The sequence below is a fragment of the Jaculus jaculus genome, chromosome 5, assembly GCF_020740685.1.
Source record: "Jaculus jaculus isolate mJacJac1 chromosome 5, mJacJac1.mat.Y.cur, whole genome shotgun sequence".
NCBI classification, from domain to species: domain Eukaryota; kingdom Metazoa; phylum Chordata; class Mammalia; order Rodentia; family Dipodidae; genus Jaculus; species Jaculus jaculus.
Window position 1 is genome coordinate 7,966,930 of NC_059106.1, and position 17,797 is coordinate 7,984,726.

At 65.6% G+C, this 17,797-nt stretch overlaps 1 protein-coding gene, 5 non-coding genes and 3 pseudogenes across 6 annotated transcripts in view; 1 reads left to right on the forward strand and 8 right to left on the reverse strand.

The window, feature by feature from the left end:
• Positions 1–1,810: 1,810 nt before the first annotated feature.
• LOC123461145 lies at positions 1,811–1,929 on the reverse strand. The gene has a single exon (XR_006637463.1). It is a non-coding gene; the product is annotated as a 5S ribosomal RNA (ribosomal RNA).
• Positions 1,930–3,818: 1,889 nt separating this feature from the next.
• Positions 3,819–3,939, reverse strand: LOC123460977. The gene has a single exon (XR_006637322.1). It is a non-coding gene; the product is annotated as a 5S ribosomal RNA (ribosomal RNA).
• Positions 3,940–5,837: 1,898 nt separating this feature from the next.
• On the reverse strand, positions 5,838–5,956 carry LOC123460967. Its single transcript, XR_006637312.1, has one exon. It is a non-coding gene; the product is annotated as a 5S ribosomal RNA (ribosomal RNA).
• Positions 5,957–7,855: 1,899 nt separating this feature from the next.
• On the reverse strand, positions 7,856–7,975 carry LOC123460975. The gene has a single exon (XR_006637320.1). It is a non-coding gene; the product is annotated as a 5S ribosomal RNA (ribosomal RNA).
• A 1,888-nt stretch (positions 7,976–9,863) lies between these two features.
• Positions 9,864–9,983, reverse strand: LOC123460970. The gene has a single exon (XR_006637315.1). It is a non-coding gene; the product is annotated as a 5S ribosomal RNA (ribosomal RNA).
• Positions 9,984–11,885: 1,902 nt separating this feature from the next.
• On the reverse strand, positions 11,886–12,008 carry LOC123460989 (annotated as a pseudogene).
• Positions 12,009–13,918: 1,910 nt separating this feature from the next.
• LOC123460988 lies at positions 13,919–14,041 on the reverse strand (annotated as a pseudogene).
• Positions 14,042–15,656: 1,615 nt separating this feature from the next.
• Positions 15,657–17,797, forward strand: part of LOC123460592 (basic proline-rich protein-like) — a 47,146-nt gene continuing 45,005 nt past the window's right edge. The window contains exons 1-2 of the mRNA XM_045148657.1: positions 15,657–15,915; positions 16,123–16,388. Coding sequence (XP_045004592.1) covers positions 15,657–15,915; positions 16,123–16,388 — 525 coding nt within the window. The remainder of the gene's footprint in view (positions 15,916–16,122; positions 16,389–17,797) is intronic.
• On the reverse strand, positions 15,974–16,094 carry LOC123460986 (annotated as a pseudogene).

Sequence of the window (17,797 nt, forward strand, 5' to 3'; positions counted from 1 at the left end):
GCCCCTGCCTCGCCTGCCGCCCGCCAGCCCGCTCCCAGGAGTCACGGGAGACGCCCAGACGCCCCGACATCACCCTCACACCGACCCCAGGGATCCCCGATGGCCACAGGCCCCGCCACCGGCCACCCGCCCAGAGCCCTGGCCTCCAGTCTCTCCCCAGCCTCAAGCCCCGCCCACAAAACCCGTGTCTTGACTGTGATTGGCCCCTGACGTAGTAGCTTTCTGGTCTCTTTCTCCCTTTCTCTCTCTCTCTCTGCCTCTCGGTCGGTCGGCCTGCCGCTCACTCGCCCTGCCCTTCTGTCTGTCTGTCTCACTCTCGCTCTCTCTCCTGCTCGGTGCCGGGACCCAACACCCGGCCCGAAGCAGCAGATGGCAGGAAAGGGAAAGGCTTGATCCTGGGTGACTAACGGTCTCCGGGGGGAGGTTCATCGCTGATGGGGCAGGCAGGCAGGCAGGCAGGCAGGGAAAGGCAAAGGGTGGCAGAGCGGAGGCTGGGCGTCCCTTCTTGCCAGGGCAGCGGCCAGAAAACAGCCAGACAGAGAGAGAGGGAATGAGCTCAGCTCTGGCAAGGGGGCGGCCGGCCTGTGAGATTCCCAAAGCCCGCCAGGGCGCCAGCCACACATCTCCTGCAGCAAGGCTCCGCCTCCCCAGTTGCCGCCAGCTGGGGACCAGGCCTTCAGGACACACCAGTCAGTCCACGGGGCACATGTCATTCAAAGTCCCACGCGGGGCGTCTAGCGTGGAAGGACATGCCCCAGGCAGCGCTCGGTTCCTGGCCTGGCGCCATACCGGGCTGCCTGGGCTGCTCTTGGAAGTGGCCAGGGCCTTGCTTTGGGGCCCGTGGATCCCAGGATGCCAGCTGCTGTGGCAAGCATCTCCACAAATGTCTCCCAGCTGTTGTTCAGGGTACTGCCTGGCTTATTCCCAGGCTCCCCGGCCCTCTCTTACCGACACAGTCTGTCTGTCTGTCTGTCTGCCTGTCCGTCCGTCCGTCCGTGTCCCCCGCCCCACCCTCCCTCTCCCTCTCCCTCTCCCTCTCGTTCTCCCCCCCCCCTTTCGCCCTCTCTCTCTCTGTGGCTCTCCCTCTCACTTCCCTCCGTCCTACCCTCCCTGTCTCTCCCCCTCGTTCTCTCTCAGTGAAGTCTGGTAGCGCCACGGGTTTGTCACCCGGCCTAGGTCTCCGGGTCCTAGAGGGGCGGACCGGACTGGGTCTGCTCCCGCGGTGTGCCTGTTTTCTCCCCAGTGCCATTGGAGGGGCACCTGTCCTGTGAACGGGAGGCCTGGGGCTCCTCCGAGTCTGGCCAAGGCCTCGAGTGTGTTGGGCAAGGCCCCGACGTGCACTGTGGTCGGGGGGATAAGAGGGTTATGGACCTGCAATGTGCGAGGTTGAGTGCATTTCCAGAGAGCTGTTGGCCCCCTTCTGAGAGTTTGTGCCGGCTGAAGCACTGAAGAGGTAGACGAAGAGGAGGAGGAGGAGGAGGAGGAGGAGGAGGAGGAGGAGGAGGAGGAGGAGGAGGAGGCCAGGGAGCCGTGTGAGCCGAGCCCGGAGCCGGACAGCAAAGGGCGGACACCTTCAGCGGCTGGCTCGGAGGACCGCGGAGCAAGGGACACGGCCCACGGACGCACGCAGCCACCCACCCGTCCACCGAGCGAGCACCGCCCCGGCCGGCGGACCTACCCACCGAGCGAGGGGCGGCCTGGAGGCCTTGGCCCCCTTGCATCTTGGTCCTTGTCCCTTGGGCGAGGAGGGAGGGTGGGTGCTGGGTGCGCGTGCATGCAGTAGGCAAAAAGCCTGCGGAAGTAGGCAAAAAGCCTACAGCACCCGGTATTCCCAGGCGGTCTCCCATCCAAGTACTAACCAGGCCCGACCCTGCTTAGCTTCCGAGATCAGACGAGATCGGGCGCGTTCAGGGTGGTATGGCCGTAGACGCTCACACCCGCACTCTGGCGCCTCAAGAGCCTGCACGGCCCCTGACGCCAGGCGGGGCGCATGCAGCGCGCCTCGGCCGGCCCCTGCCTCGCCTGCCGCCCGCCAGCCCGCTCCCAGGAGTCACGGGAGACGCCCAGACGCCCCGACATCACCCTCACACCGACCCCAGGGATCCCCGATGGCCACAGGCCCCGCCACCGGCCACCCGCCCAGAGCCCTGGCCTCCAGTCTCTCCCCAGCCTCAAGCCCCGCCCACAAAACCCGTGTCTTGACTGTGATTGGCCCCTGACGTAGTAGCTTTCTGGTCTCTTTCTCCCTTTCTCTCTCTCTCTCTGCCTCTCGGGTCGGTCGGCCTGCCGCTCACTCGCCCTGCCCTTCTGTCTGTCTGTCTCACTCTCGCTCTCTCTCCTGCTCGGTGCCGGGACCCAACACCCGGCCCGAAGCAGCAGATGGCAGGAAAGGGAAAGGCTTGATCCTGGGTGACTAACGGTCTCCGGGGGGAGGTTCATCGCTGATGGGGCAGGCAGGCAGGCAGGCAGGCAGGGAAAGGCAAAGGGTGGCAGAGCGGAGGCTGGGCGTCCCTTCTTGCCAGGGCAGCGGCCAGAAAACAGCCAGACAGAGAGAGAGGGAATGAGCTCAGCTCTGGCAAGGGGGCGGCCGGCCTGTGAGATTCCCAAAGCCCGCCAGGGCGCCAGCCACACATCTCCTGCAGCAAGGCTCCGCCTCCCCAGTTGCCGCCAGCTGGGGACCAGGCCTTCAGGACACACCAGTCAGTCCACGGGGCACATGTCATTCAAAGTCCCACGCGGGGCGTCTAGCGTGGAAGGACATGCCCCAGGCAGCGCTCGGTTCCTGGCCTGGCGCCATACCGGGCTGCCTGGGCTGCTCTTGGAAGTGGCCAGGGCCTTGCTTTGGGGCCCGTGGATCCCAGGATGCCAGCTGCTGTGGCAAGCATCTCCACAAATGTCTCCCAGCTGTTGTTCAGGGTACTGCCTGGCTTATTCCCAGGCTCCCCGGCCCTCTCTTACCGACACAGTCTGTCTGTCTGTCTGTCTGCCTGTCCGTCCGTCCGTCCGTGTCCCCGCCCCACCCTCCCTCTCCCTCTCCCTCTCCCTCTCGTTCTCCCCCCCCCTTTCGCCCTCCTCTCTCTCTGTGGCTCTCCCTCTCACTTCCCTCCGTCCTACCCTCCCTGTCTCTCCCCTCGTTCTCTCTCAGTGAAGTCTGGTAGCGCCACGGGTTTGTCACCCGGCCTAGGTCTCCGGGTCCTAGAGGGGCGGACCGGACTGGGTCTGCTCCCGCGGTGTGCCTGTTTTCTCCCCAGTGCCATTGGAGGGGCACCTGTCCTGTGAACGGGAGGCCTGGGGCTCCTCCGAGTCTGGCCAAGGCCTCGAGTGTGTTGGGCAAGGCCCCGACGTGCACTGTGGTCGGGGGATAAGAGGGTTATGGACCTGCAATGTGCGAGGTTGAGTGCATTTCCAGAGAGCTGTTGGCCCCCTTCTGAGAGTTTGTGCCGGCTGAAGCACTGAAGAGGTAGACGAAGAGGAGGAGGAGGAGGAGGAGGAGGAGGAGGAGGAGGAGGAGGAGGAGGAGGAGGAGGCCAGGGAGCCGTGTGAGCCGAGCCCGGAGCCGGACAGCAAAGGGCGGACACCTTCAGCGGCTGGCTCGGAGGACCGCGGAGCAAGGGACACGGCCCACGGACGCACGCAGCCACCCACCCGTCCACCGAGCGAGCACCGCCCCGGCCGGCGGACCTACCCACCGAGCGAGGGGCGGCCTGGAGGCCTTGGCCCCCTTGCATCTTGGTCCTTGTCCCTTGGGCGAGGAGGGAGGGTGGGGTGCTGGGTGCGCGTGCATGCAGTAGGCAAAAAGCCTGCGGAAGTAGGCAAAAAGCCTACAGCACCCGGTATTCCCAGGCGGTCTCCCATCCAAGTACTAACCAGGCCCGACCCTGCTTAGCTTCCGAGATCAGACGAGATCGGGGCGCGTTTCAGGGTGGTATGGCCGTAGACGCTCACACCCGCACTCTGGCGCCTCAAGAGCCTGCACGGCCCCTGACGCCAGGCGGGGCGCATTGCAGCGCGCCTCGGCCGGCCCCTGCCTCGCCTGCCGCCCGCCAGCCCGCTCCCAGGAGTCACGGGAGACGCCCAGACGCCCCGACATCACCCTCACACCGACCCCAGGGATCCCCGATGGCCACAGGCCCCGCCACCGGCCACCCCGCCCAGAGCCCTGGCCTCCAGTCTCTCCCCAGCCTCAAGCCCCGCCCACAAAACCCGTGTCTTGACTGTGATTGGCCCCTGACGTAGTAGCTTTCTGGTCTCTTTCTCCCTTTCTCTCTCTCTCTCTGCCTCTCGGTCGGTCGGCCTGCCGCTCACTCGCCCTGCCCTTCTGTCTGTCTGTCTCACTCTCGCTCTCTCTCCTGCTCGGTGCCGGGACCCAAACACCCGGCCCGAAGCAGCAGATGGCAGGAAAGGGAAAGGGCTTGATCCTGGGTGACTAACGGTCTCCGGGGGGAGGTTCATCGCTGATGGGGCAGGCAGGCAGGCAGGCAGGCAGGGAAAGGCAAAGGGTGGCAGAGCGGAGGCTGGGCGTCCCTTCTTGCCAGGGCAGCGGCCAGAAAACAGCCAGACAGAGAGAGAGGGAATGAGCTCAGCTCTGGCAAGGGGGCGGCCCGGCCTGTGAGATTCCCAAAGCCCGCCAGGGCGCCAGCCACACATCTCCTGCAGCAAGGCTCCGCCTCCCCAGTTGCCGCCAGCTGGGGACCAGGCCTTCAGGACACACCAGTCAGTCCACGGGGCACATGTCATTCAAAGTCCCACGCGGGGCGTCTAGCGTGGAAGGACATGCCCCAGGCAGCGCTCGGTTCCTGGCCTGGCGCCATACCCGGGCTGCCTGGGCTGCTCTTGGAAGTGGCCAGGGCCTTGCTTTGGGGCCCGTGGATCCCAGGATGCCAGCTGCTGTGGCAAGCATCTCCACAAATGTCTCCCAGCTGTTGTTCAGGGTACTGCCTGGCTTATTCCCAGGCTCCCCGGCCCCTCTCTTACCGACACAGTCTGTCTGTCTGTCTGTCTGTCTGCCTGTCCGTCCGTCCGTTCCGTGTCCCCGCCCCACCCTCCCTCTCCCTCTCCCTCTCCCTCTCGTTCTCCCCCCCCCTTTCGCCCTCTCTCTCTCTGTGGCTCTCCTCTCACTTCCCTCCGTCCTACCCTCCCTGTCTCTCCCCTCGTTCTCTCTCAGTGAAGTCTGGTAGCGCCACGGGTTTGTCACCCGGCCTAGGTCTCCGGGTCCTAGAGGGGCGGGACCGGACTGGGTCTGCTCCCGCGGTGTGCCTGTTTTCTCCCCAGTGCCATTGGAGGGGCACCTGTCCTGTGAACGGGAGGCCTGGGGCTCCTCCGAGTCTGGCCAAGGCCTCGAGTGTGTTGGGCAAGGGCCCCGACGTGCACTGTGGTCGGGGGATAAGAGGGTTATGGACCTGCAATGTGCGAGGTTGAGTGCATTTCCAGAGAGCTGTTGGCCCCCTTCTGAGAGTTTGTGCCGGCTGAAGCACTGAAGAGGTAGACGAAGAGGGAGAGGAGGAGGAGGAGGAGGTGGAGGAGGGAGGAGGAGGAGGAGGAGGAGGCCAGGGAGCCGTGTGAGCCGAGCCCGGAGCCGGACAGCAAAGGGCGGACACCTTCAGCGGCTGGCTCGGAGGACCGCGGAGCAAGGGACACGGCCCACGGACGCACGCAGCCACCCACCCGTCCACCGAGCGAGCACCGCCCCGGCCGGCGGACCTACCCACCGAGCGAGGGGCGGCCTGGAGGCCTTGGCCCCCCTTGCATCTTGGTCCTTGTCCCTTGGGCGAGGAGGGAGGGTGGGTGCTGGGTGCGCGTGCATGCAGTAGGCAAAAAGCCTGCGGAAGTAGGCAAAAAGCCTACAGCACCCGGTATTCCCAGGCGGTCTCCCATCCAAGTACTAACCAGGCCCGACCCTGCTTAGCTTCCGAGATCAGACAGGATCGGGCGCGTTCAGGGTGGTATGGCCGTAGACGCTCACCACCCGCACTCTGGCGCCTCAAGAGCCTGCACGGCCCCTGACGCCAGGCGGGGCGCATGCAGCGCGCCTCGGACCGGCCCCCTGCCTCGCCTGCCGCCCGCCAGCCCGCTCCCAGGAGTCACGGGAGACGCCCAGACGCCCCGACATCACCCTCACACCGACCCCAGGGATCCCCGATGGCCACAGGCCCCGCCACCGGGCCACCCGCCCAGAGCCCTGGCCTCCAGTCTCTCCCCAGCCTCAAGCCCCGCCCACAAAACCCGTGTCTTGACTGTGATTGGCCCCTGACGTAGTAGCTTTCTGGTCTCTTTCTCCCTTTCTCTCTCTCTCTCTGCCTCTCGGTCGGTCGGCCCTGCCGCTCACTTCGCCCTGCCCTTCTGTCTGTCTGTCTCACTCTCGCTCTCTCTCCTGCTCGTTGCCGGGACCCAACACCCGGCCCCGAAGCAGCAGATGGCAGGAAAGGGAAAGGCTTGATCCTGGGTGACTAACGGTCTCCGGGGGGAGGTTTCATCGCTGATGGGGCAGGCAGGCAGGCAGGCAGGCAGGGAAAGGCAAAGGGTGGCAGAGCGGAGGCTGGGCGTCCCTTCTTGCCAGGGCAGCGGCCAGAAAACAGCCAGACAGAGAGAGAGGGAATGAGCTCAGCTCTGGCAAGGGGGCGGCCGGCCTGTGAGATTCCCAAAGCCCGCCAGGGCGCCAGCCACACATCTCCTGCAGCAAGGCTCCGCCTCCCCAGTTGCCGCCAGCTGGGGACCAGGCCTTCAGGACACACCAGTCAGTCCACGGGCACATGTCATTCAAAGTCCCACGCGGGGCGTCTAGCGTGGAAGGACATGCCCCAGGCAGCGCTCGGTTCCTGGCCTGGCGCCATACCGGGCTGCCTGGGCTGCTCTTGGAAGTGGCCAGGGCCTTGCTTTGGGGCCCGTGGATCCCAGGATGCCAGCTGCTGTGGCAAGCATCTCCACAAATGTCTCCCAGCTGTTGTTCAGGGTACTGCCTGGCTTATTCCCAGGCTCCCCGGCCCTCTCTTACCGACACAGTCTGTCTGTCTGTCTGTCTGCCTGTCCGTCCGTCCGTCCGTGTCCCCGCCCCACCCTCCCTCTCCCTCTCCCTCTCCCTCTCGTTCTCTCCCCCCCCCTTTCGCCCTCTCTCTCTCTGTGGCTCTCCCTCTCACTTCCCTCCGTCCTACCCTCCCTGTCTCTCCCCTCGTTCTCTCTCAGTGAAGTCTGGTAGCGCCACGGGTTTGTCACCCGGCCTAGGTCTCCGGGTCCTAGAGGGGCGGACCGGACTGGGTCTGCTCCCGCGGTGTGCCTGTTTTCTCCCCAGTGCCATTGGAGGGGCACCTGTCCTGTGAACGGGAGGCCTGGGGCTCCTCCGAGTCTGGCCAAGGCCTCGAGTGTGTTGGGCAAGGCCCCGACGTGCACTGTGGTCGGGGGATAAGAGGGTTATGGACCTGCAATGTGCGAGGTTGAGTGCATTTCCAGAGAGCTGTTGGCCCCCTTCTGAGAGTTTGTGCCGGCTGAAGCACTGAAGAGGTAGACGAAGAGGAGGAGGAGGGAGGAGGAGGAGGAGGAGGAGGAGGAGGAGGAGGAGGGAGGAGGAGGAGGCCAGGGAGCCGTGTGAGCCGAGCCCGGAGCCGGACAGCAAAGGGCGGACACCTTCAGCGGCTGGCTCGGAGGACCGCGGAGCAAGGGACACGGCCCACGGACGCACGCAGCCACCCACCCGTCCACCGAGCGAGCACCGCCCCGGCCGGCGGACCTACCCACCGAGCGAGGGGCGGCCTGGAGGCCTTGGCCCCCTTGCATCTTGGTCCTTGTCCCTGGGCGAGGAGGGAGGGTGGGTGCTGGGTGCGCGTGCATGCAGTAGGCAAAAAGCCTGCGGAAGTAGGCAAAAAGCCTACAGCACCCGGTATTCCCAGGCGGTCCTCCCATCCAAGTACTAACCAGGCCCGACCCTGCTTAGCTTCCGAGATCAGACGAGATCGGGCGCGTTCAGGGTGGTATGGCCGTAGACGCTCACACCCGCACTCTGGCGCCTCAAGAGCCTGCACGGCCCCTGACGCCAGGCGGGGCGCATGCAGCGCGCCTCGGCCGGCCCCTGCCTCGCCTGCCGCCCGCCAGCCCGCTCCCAGGAGTCACGGGAGACGCCCAGACGCCCCGACATCACCCTCCACACCGACCCCCAGGGATCCCCGATGGCCACAGGCCCCCGCCACCGGCCACCCGCCCCAGAGCCCTGGCCTCCAGTCTCTCCCCAGCCTCAAGCCCCGCCCACAAAACCCGTGTCTTGACTGTGATTGGCCCCTGACGTAGTAGCTTTCTGGTCTCTTTCTCCCTTTCTCTCTCTCTCTCTGCCTCTCGGTCGGTACGGCCTGCCGCTCACATCGCCCTGCCCTTCTGTCTGTCTGTCTCACTCTCGCTCTCTCTCCTGCTCGGTGCCGGGACCCAACACCCGGCCCGAAGCAGCAGATGGCAGGAAAGGGAAAGGCTTGATCCTGGGTGACTAACGGTCTCCGGGGGGGAGGTTCATCGCTGATGGGGCAGGCAGGCAGGCAGGCAGGCAGGGAAAGGCAAAGGGGTGGCAGAGCGGAGCTGGGCGTCCCTTCTTGCCAGGGCAGCGGCCAGAAACAGCCAGACAGAGAGAGAGGGAATGAGCTCAGCTCTGGCAAGGGGGCGGCCGGCCTGTGAGATTCCCAAAGCCCGCCAGGGCGCCAGCCACACATCTCCTGCAGCAAGGCTCCGCCTCCCCAGTTGCCGCCAGCTGGGGACCAGGCCTTCAGGACACACCAGTCAGTCCACGGGGCACATGTCATTCAAAGTCCCACGCGGGGCGTCTAGCGTGGAAGGACATGCCCCAGGCAGCGCTCGGTTCCTGGCCTGGCGCCATACCGGGCTGCCTGGGCTGCTCTTGGAAGTGGCCAGGGCCTTGCTTTGGGGCCCGTGGATCCCAGGATGCCAGCTGCTGTGGCAAGCATCTCCACAAATGTCTCCCAGCTGTTGTTCAGGGTACTGCCTGGCTTATTCCCAGGCTCCCCGGCCCTCTCTTACCGACACAGTCTGTCTGTCTGTCTGTCTGCCTGTCCGTCCGTCCGTCCGTGTCCCCCGCCCCCCCCCCCCTCTCCCTCTCCCTCTCCCTCTCGTTCTCCCCCCCCCTTTCGCCCTCTCTCTCTCTGTGGCTCTCCCTCTCACTTCCCTCCGTCCTACCCTCCCTGTCTCTCCCCTCGTTCTCTCTCAGTGAAGTCTGGTAGCGCCACGGGTTTGTCACCCGGCCTAGGTCTCCGGGTCCTAGAGGGGCGGACCGGACTGGGTCTGCTCCCGCGGTGTGCCTGTTTTCTCCCCAGTGCCATTGGAGGGGCACCTGTCCTGTGAACGGGAGGCCTGGGGCTCCTCCGAGTCTGGCCAAGGCCTCGAGTGTGTTGGGCAAGGCCCCGACGTGCACTGTGGTCGGGGGATAAGAGGGTTATGGACCTGCAATGTGCGAGGTTGAGTGCATTTCCAGAGAGCTGTTGGCCCCCTTCTGAGAGTTTGTGCCGGCTGAAGCACTGAAGAGGTAGACGAGAGGAGGAGGAGGAGGAGGAGAGGAGGAGGAGGAGGAGGAGGAGGAGGCCAGGGAGCCGTGTGAGCCGAGCCCGGAGCCGGACAGCAAAGGGCGGACACCTTCAGACGGCTGGCTCGGAGGACCGCGGAGCAAGGGACACGGCCCACGGACGCACGCAGCCACCCACTCCCGTCCACCGAGCGAGCACCGCCCCGTCCGGCGGACCTACCCACCGAGCGAGGGGGGCGGCCTGGAGGCCTTGGCCCCCTTGCATCTTGGTCCTTGTCCCTTGGGCGAGGAGGGAGGGTGGGGTGCTGGGGGCGCGTGCATGCAGTAGGCAAAAAGCCTGCGGAAGTAGGCAAAAAGCCTACAGCACCCGGTATTCCCAGGGCGGTCTCCCATCCAAGTACTAACCAGGCCCGACCCTGCTTAGCTTCCGAGATCAGACGAGATCGGGCGCGTTCAGGGTGGTATGGCCGTAGACGCTCACACACCCGCACTCTGGCGCCTCAAGAGCCTGCACGGCCCCTGACGCCAGGCGGGCGCATGCAGCGCGCCTCGGCCGGACCCTGCCTCGCCTGCCGCCCGCCAGCCCGCTCCCAGGAGTCACGGGAGACGCCCAGACGCCCCGACATCACCCTCACACCGACCCCAGGGATCCCCGATGGCCACAGGCCTCCGCCACCGGCCACCCGCCCAGAAGCCCTGGCCTCCAGTCTCTCCCAGCCTCAAGCCCCGCCCACAAAACCCGTGTCTTGACTGTGATTGGCCCCTGACGTAGTAGCTTTCTGGTCTCTTTCTCCCTTTCTCTCTCTCTCTCTGCCTCTCGGTCGGTCGGCCTGCCGCTCACTCGCCCTGCCCTTCTGTCTGTCTGTCTCACTCTCGCTCTCTCTCCTGCTCGGTGCCGGGACCCAACACCCGGCCCGAAGCAGCAGATGGCAGGAAAGGGAAAGGCTTGATTCCTGGGTGACTAACGGTCTCCGGGGGGAGGTTCATCGCTGATGGGGCAGGCAGGCAGGCAGGCAGGCAGGGAAAGGCAAAGGGTGGCAGAGCGGAGGCTGGGCGTCCCTTCTTGCCAGGGGCAGCGGCCAGAAAACAGCCAGACAGAGAGAGAGGGAATGAGCTCAGCTCTGGCAAGGGGGCGGCGCCGGCCTGTGAGATTCCCAAAGCCCGCCAGGGCGCCAGCCACACATCTCCTGCAGCAAGGCTCCGCCTCCCCAGTTGCCGCCAGCTGGGGACCAGGCCTTCAGGACACACCAGTCAGTCCACGGGGCACATGTCATTCAAAGTCCCACGCGGGGCGTCTAGCGTGGAAGGACATGCCCCAGGCAGCGCTCGGTTCCTGGCCTGGCGCCATACCGGGCTGCCTGGGCTGCTCTTGGAAGTGGCCAGGGCCTTGCTTTGGGGGCCCGTGGATCCCAGGATGCCAGCTGCTGTGGCAAGCATCTCCACAAATGTCTCCCAGCTGTTGTTCAGGGTACTGCCTGGCTTATTCCCAGGCTCCCCGGCCCTCTCTTACCGACACAGTCTGTCTGTCTGTCTGTCTGCCTGTCCGTCCGTCCGTCCGTGTCCCCGCCCCACCCTCCCTCTCCCTCTCCCTCTCCCTCTCGTTCTCCCCCCCCCCTTTCGCCCTCTCTCTCTCTGTGGCTCTCCCTCTCACTTCCCTCCGTCCTACCCTCCCTGTCTCTCCCCTCGTTCTCTCTCAGTGAAGTCTGGTAGCGCCACGGGTTTGTCACCCGGGCCTAGGTCTCCGGGTCCTAGAGGGGCGGACCGGACTGGGTCTGCTCCCGCGGTGTGCCTGTTTTCTCCCCAGTGCCATTGGAGGGGCACCTGTCCTGTGAACGGGAGGCCTGGGGCTCCTCGAGTCTGGCCAAGGCCTCGAGTGTGTAGGGGCAAGGCCCCGACGTGCACTGTGGTCGGGGGATAAGAGGGTTATGGACCTGCAATGTGCGAGGTTGAGTGCATTTCCAGAGAGCTGTTGGCCCCCTTCTGAGAGTTTGTGCCGGCTGAAGCACTGAAGAGGTAGACGAAGAGGAGGAGGAGGGAGGAGGAGGAGGAGGAGGTAGGAGGAGGAGGAGGAGGAGGAGGAGGCCAGGGAGCCGTGTGAGCCGAGCCCGGAGCCGGACAGCAAAGGGCGGACACCTTCAGCGGCTGGGCTCTGAGGACCGCGGAGCAAGGGGACACGGCCCACGGACGCACGCAGCCACCCACTCCGTCCACCGAGCGAGCACCAGCCCCGGCCGGCGGACCTACCCACCGAGCGAGGGGCGGCCTGGAGGCCTTGGCCCCCTTGCATCTTTGGTCCTTGTCCCTTGGGCGAGGAGGGAGGGTGGGGGCTGGGTGCGCGTGCATGCAGTAGGCAAAAAGCCTGCGGAAGTAGGCAAAAAGCCTACAGCACCCGGTATTCCCAGGGCGGTCTCCCATCCAAGTACTAACCAGGGCCCGACCCTGCTTAGCTTCCAGAGATCATACGAGATCGGGCGCGTTCAGGGTGGTATTGGCCGTAGACTGCTCACACCCGCACTCTGGCGCCTCAAGAGCCTGCACGGCCCCTGACGCCAGGCGGGGCGCATGCAGCGCGCCTCGGCCGGCCCCTGCCTCGCCTGCCGCCCGCCAGCCCGCTCCCAGGAGTCACGGGAGACGCCCAGGACGCCCCGACATCACCCTCACACCGACCCCAGGGATCCCCGATGGCCACAGGCCCCGCCACCGGCCACCCGCCCAGAGCCCTGGCCTCCAGTCTCTCCCCAGCCTCAAGCCCCGCCCACAAAACCCGTGTCTTGACTGTGATTGGCCCCTGACGTAGTAGCTTTCTGGTCTCTTTCTCCCTTTCTCTCTCTCTCTCTGCCTCTCGGTTTCGGTCGCCTGCCGCTCACTCGCCCTGCCCTTCTGTCTGTCTGTCTCACTCTCGCTCTCTTCCTGTCGGTGCCGGGACCCAACACCCGGCCCGAAGCAGCAGATGGCAGGAAAGGGAAAGGCTTGATCCTGGGTGACTAACGGTCTCCGGGGGGAGGTTCATCGCTGATGGGGCAGGCAGGCAGGCAGGGCAGGCAGGGGAAAGGCAAAGGGTGGCAGAGGCGGAGGCTGGGCGTCCACTTCTTGCCAGGGCAGCGGCCAGAAAACAGCCAGACAGAGAGAGAGGGAATGAGCTCAGCTCTGGCAAGGGGGGCGGCCGGCCTGTGAGATTCCCAAAGCCCGGCCAGGGCGCCAGCCACACATCTCCCTGCAGCAAGGCTCCGCCTCCCCAGTTGCCGCCAGCTGGGGACCAGGCCTTACAGGACACACCCAGTCAGTCCACGTGGGCACATGTCATTCAAAGTCCCACGCGGGGCGTCTAGCGTGGAAGGACATGCCCCAGGCAGCGCTTCGGTTCCTGGCCTGGCCCATACCGGGCTGCCTGGGCTGCTCTTGGAAGTGGCCAGGGCCTTGCTTTGGGGCCCGTGGGATCCCAGGATGCCAGCTGCTGTGGCAAGCATCTCCACAAATGTCTCCCAGCTGTTGTTCAGGGTACTGCCTGGCTTATTCCCAGGCTCCCCGGCCCCTCTCTTACCGACACAGTCTGTCTGTCTGTCTGTCTGCCTGTCCCGTTCCGTCCCGTCCGTGTCCCCCGCCCCACCCTCCCTCTCCCTCTCCCTCTCCCTCTCGTTCTCCCCCCCCCCTTTCGCCCTCTCTCTCTCTGTGGCTCTCCCTCTCACTTCCCTCCGTCCTACCCTCCCTGTCTCTCCCCTCGTCTCTCTCAGTGAAGTCTGGTAGCGCCACGGGTTTGTCACCCGGCCTAGGTCTCCGGTCCTAGAGGGGCGGACCGGACTGGGTCTGCTCCCGCGGTGTGCCTGTTTTCTCCCCAGTGCCATTGGAGGGGCACCTGTCCTGTGGAACGGGAGGCCTGGGGCTCCTCCGAGTCCTGGCCAAGGCCTCGAGTGTGTTGGGCAAGGCCCCGACGTGCACTGTGGTCGGGGGATAAGAGGGTTATGGACCTGCAATGTGCGAGGTTGAGTGCATTTACAGAGAGCTGTTGGCCCCCTTCTGAGAGTTTGTGCCGCTGAAGCACTGAAGAGGTAGACGAGAGGAGAGGAGGAGGAGGAGGGAGGAGGAGGTAGGAGGTGGAGGAGGAGAGGAGGGCCATGGAGCCGTGTGAGGCCGAGCCCGGAGCCGACAGCAAAGGGCGGGACACCTTCAGCGGCTGGCTCGGAGGATCCGCGGAGCAAGGGACACGGCCCACGGACGCACGCAGCCACCCACGCCGTCCACCGAGCGAGCACTCCGGCCCCCGGCCGGCGGACCTACCCACTGAGCGAGGGGGCGGCCTGGAGGCCTTGGCCCCCTTGCATCTTGGTCCTTGTCCCTTGGGCGAGGAGGGAGGGTGGGTGCCCGGGTGCCGTGCATGCAGTAGGCAAAAAGCCTGCGGGAAGTAGGCAAAAAAGCCTACAGCACCCGGTATTCCCAGGCGGTTCTCCCATCCAAGTACTAACCAGGGCCCGACCCTGCTTAGCTTCCGAGATCAGACGAGATCGGAGCGCGTTCAGGGTGGTATGGCCGGTAGAGCGCTCCACACCCGCACTCTGGCGCCTCAAGAGCCTGCACGGCCCCTGACGCCAGGCGTGGCGCATGCAGGCGCGCCTCGCCGGCCCCTGCCATCGGCCTGCCGCCCGCCAGCCCGCTCCCAGGAGTCACGGGGAGACGCCCAGACGGCGGTCCGACAATCACCCTCACAAACCGACCCCAGGGATCCCCGATGGCCATCAGGCCCCGCCACCGGCCACACCGCCCAGAGCCCTGGCCTCCAGTCTCTCCCCAGCCTCAAGCCCCGCCCACAAAACCCGTGTCTTGACTGTGATTGGCCCCTGACGTAGTACTTTCTGGTCTCTTTCTCCCTTTCTCTCTCTCTCTCTGCCTCTCGGTCGTTCGGACCTGCCCGCTCGACTCGCCCTGCCCTTCTGTCTGTCTGTCTCACTCTCGCTCTCTCTCCTGCTCGGTGCCGGGACCCCCAACACCCGGCCCGAAGCAGCAGATGGCAGGAAAGGGAAAGGCTTGATCCTGGGTGACTAACGGTCTCCGGGGGGAGGGTTCATACGCTGATGGGGCAGGCAGGCAGGCAGGCAGGCAGGGAAAGGCAAAGGGTGGCAGAGCGAGGCTGGGCGTCCCTTCTTGCCAGGGCAGCGCCAGAAAACAGCCAGACAGAGGAGAGAGGGAATGAGCTCAGCTCTGGCAAAGGGGGCGGGCCGGGCCTCTGAGATTCCCAGAAGCCCGCCAGGGCGCCCAGCCACACATCTCCTGCAGCAAGGCTCCGCCTCCCCAGTTGCCAGCCAGCTGGGGACCAGGCCTTCAGGACACACCAGTCAGTCCACGGGGCACATGTCATACAAAGTCCCACCGGGGTCGTCTAGCGTGGAAGGACATGCCCCAGGCAGCGCTCGGTTCCTGGCCTGGCGCCATCACCGGGCTGCACTGGGCTGGCTCTTGGAAGTGGCCAGGGGGGCCTTGCTTGGGGCCCGTGGATCCCAGGATGCCACTGCTGTGCAAGCATCTCCACAAATGTCTCCCAGCTGGTTGTTCAGGGTACTGCCTGGCTTATTCCCAGGCTCCCCGGCCCTCTCTTACCGACAGCAGTCTGTCTGTCTGTCTGTCTGCCTGTCCTCCGTCCGTCCGTGTCCCCGCCCCACCCTCCCTCTCCCTCTCCCTTCTCCCTCTCGTTCTCACCCCCCCCCTTTCGCCCCTCTCTCTCTCTGCTTGGCTCTCCCTCTCACTTCCCGTCCTTCCTACGCCTCTCCCTGTCTCTCCCCTCGTTCTCTCTCAGTGAAGTCTGGTAGCGCCACGGGTTTGGTCACCCGGCCTAGGTCCTCCGGGTCCTAGAGGGCGGACCGGACTGGGTCTGCTCCCGCTGTGGTGCCTGTTTTCTCCCCAGTGCCATTGGAGGGGCACCTGTCCTGTGAAGCGGGGAGGCCTGGGGCTCCTCCGAGTCTGCCAAGGCCTCGAGTGTGTTGGGCAAGGCCCCGACGTGCACTGTGGTCGGGGGATAAGAGGGTTATGGACCTGCAATGTTGCGAGGTTTGAGTGCATTTCCAGAGAGCTGTTGGCCCCTTCTGAGAGTTTGTGCCGGCTGAAGCACTGAAGAGGTAGACAAGAGGAGGAGGAGGAGGAGGAGGGAGGAGGGAGGAGGATGAGGAGGAGGAGGCGCAGGGAGCCGTGTGAGCCCGAGAGCCCGGAGCCGGACAGCAAAGGGCGGACACCTTCAGGCGGCTGGCTCGGAGGGACCGCGGAGCAAGGGACAACGGCCACGGACGCACGCAGCCAGCCCACCCGTCCACCGAGCGAGCACCTGCCCCGCCGGCGGACCCTACCCACCGAGCGAGGGGCGGGCCTGGGAGTCCTTGGCCCCCTATGCATCTTGGTCCTTGTCCCTTGGGCGAGGAGGGAGGGTGGGTGCTGGGTGCGCGTGCATGCAGTAGGCAAAAAGCCTGCGGAAGTAGGCAAAAAGGCCTACAGCACCCGGTATTCCCAGGGCGGTCTCCCATCCAAGTACTAACCAGGCCCGACCCTGCTTAGGCTTCCGAGATCAGACGATATCGGCGGCGTTCAGGGTGGTATGGCCGTAGACGCTCACACCCCACTCGTGTCGCCTCAAGAGCCTGCACGGCCCCTGACGCCAGGCGGGGCGCATGCAGCGCGCCTCGGCCCGGCCCCTGCCTCGGCCTGCCGCCCGCCAGCCCGCTCCCAGGAGTCACGGGAGACGCCCAGACGCCCCACATCACCCTCACACCGGACCCCAGGGATCCCGATGGCCACAGCCCCCGCCAGCCGGGCCACCCGCCCAGAGCCCTGGCCTCCAGTCTCTCCCCAGCCTCAAGCCCCGCACCACAAAACCCTGGTCTTGACTGTGATTGGCCCTGACGTAGTAGCTTTCTGGTCTCTTTCTCCCTTTCTCTCTCTCTCCTCTGCCTCTCGGTCGGGGATCGGGCCCTGCCGCTCACTACGCCCTGCCCTTCTGTCTGTCTGTCTCACTCTCGCTCTCTCTCCTGCTCGGTGCCGGGACCCAACACCCGGCCCGAAGCAGCAGATGGCAGGAAAGGGAAAGGCTTTGATCCTGGGGTGACTAACGGTCTCCGGGGGGAGTTCATCGCTGACTGGGGCAGGCAGGCAGGCATGGCAGGCAGGGAAAGGCAAAGGGTGTGCAGAGCGGAGGCTGGGCGTCCCTTCTTGCCAGGGCAGCGGCCAGAAAACAGCCAGACAGAAGAGAGGGAATGAGCTCAGCTCTGGCAAGGGGGCGGCCGGCCTGTGAGATTCCCAAAGCCCGCCAGGGCGCCAGCCACACATCTCCTGCAGCAAGGCTCCGCCTCCCCAGTTGCCGCCACTGGGGACCAGGCCTTCAGGACACACCAGTCAGTCCACGGGGCACATGTCATTCAAAGTCCCACGCGGGCGTCTAGCGTGGAAGGACATGCCCAGGCAGCGCTCGGTTCCTGGCCTGGCGCCATACCGGGCTGCCTGGGCTGCTCTTGGAAGTGGCCAGGGCCTTGCTTTGGGGCCCCGTGGATCCCAGGATGCCAGCTGCTGTGGCAAGCATCTCCACAAATGTCTCCCAGCTGTTGTTCAGGGTACTGCCTGGCTTATTCCCAGGCTCCCCGGCCCTCTCTTACCGACACAGTCTGTCTGTCTGTCTGTCTGCCTGTCCGTCCGTCCGTCCGTGTCCCCGCCCCACCCTCCCTCTCCCTCTCCCTCTCCCTCTCGTTTCTCCCCCCCCCTTTCGCCCTCTCTCTCTCTGTGGCTCTCCCTCTCACTTCCCTCCGTCCTACCCTCCCTGTCTCTCCCCCGTTCTCTCTCAGTGAAGTCTGGTAGCGCCACGGGTTTGTCACCCGGCCTAGGTCTCCGGGTCCTAGAGGGGCGACCGGACTGGGTCTGCTCCCGCGGTGTGCCTGTTTTCTCCCCAGTGCCATTGGAGGGGCACCTGTCCTGTGAACGGGAGGCCTGGGGCTCCTCCGAGTCTGGCAAGCCTCGAGTGTGTTGGGCAAGCCCCGACGTGCACTGTGGTCGGGGGATAAGAGGGTTATGGACCTGCAATGTGCGAGGTTGAGTGCATTTCCAGAGAGCTGTTGGCCCCCTTCTGAGAGTTTGTGCCGGCTGAAGCACTGAAGAGGTAGACGAAGAGAGGAGGAGGAGGAGGAGGAGGAGGAGAGAGGAGGAGGAGGGAGGAGAGAGGAGAGGAGGAGGAGGAGGAGGCCAGGGAGCCGTGTGAGCCGAGCCCGGAGCCGACAGCAAAGGGCGGACACCTTCAGCGGCTGGCTCGGAGGACCCGGAGCAAGG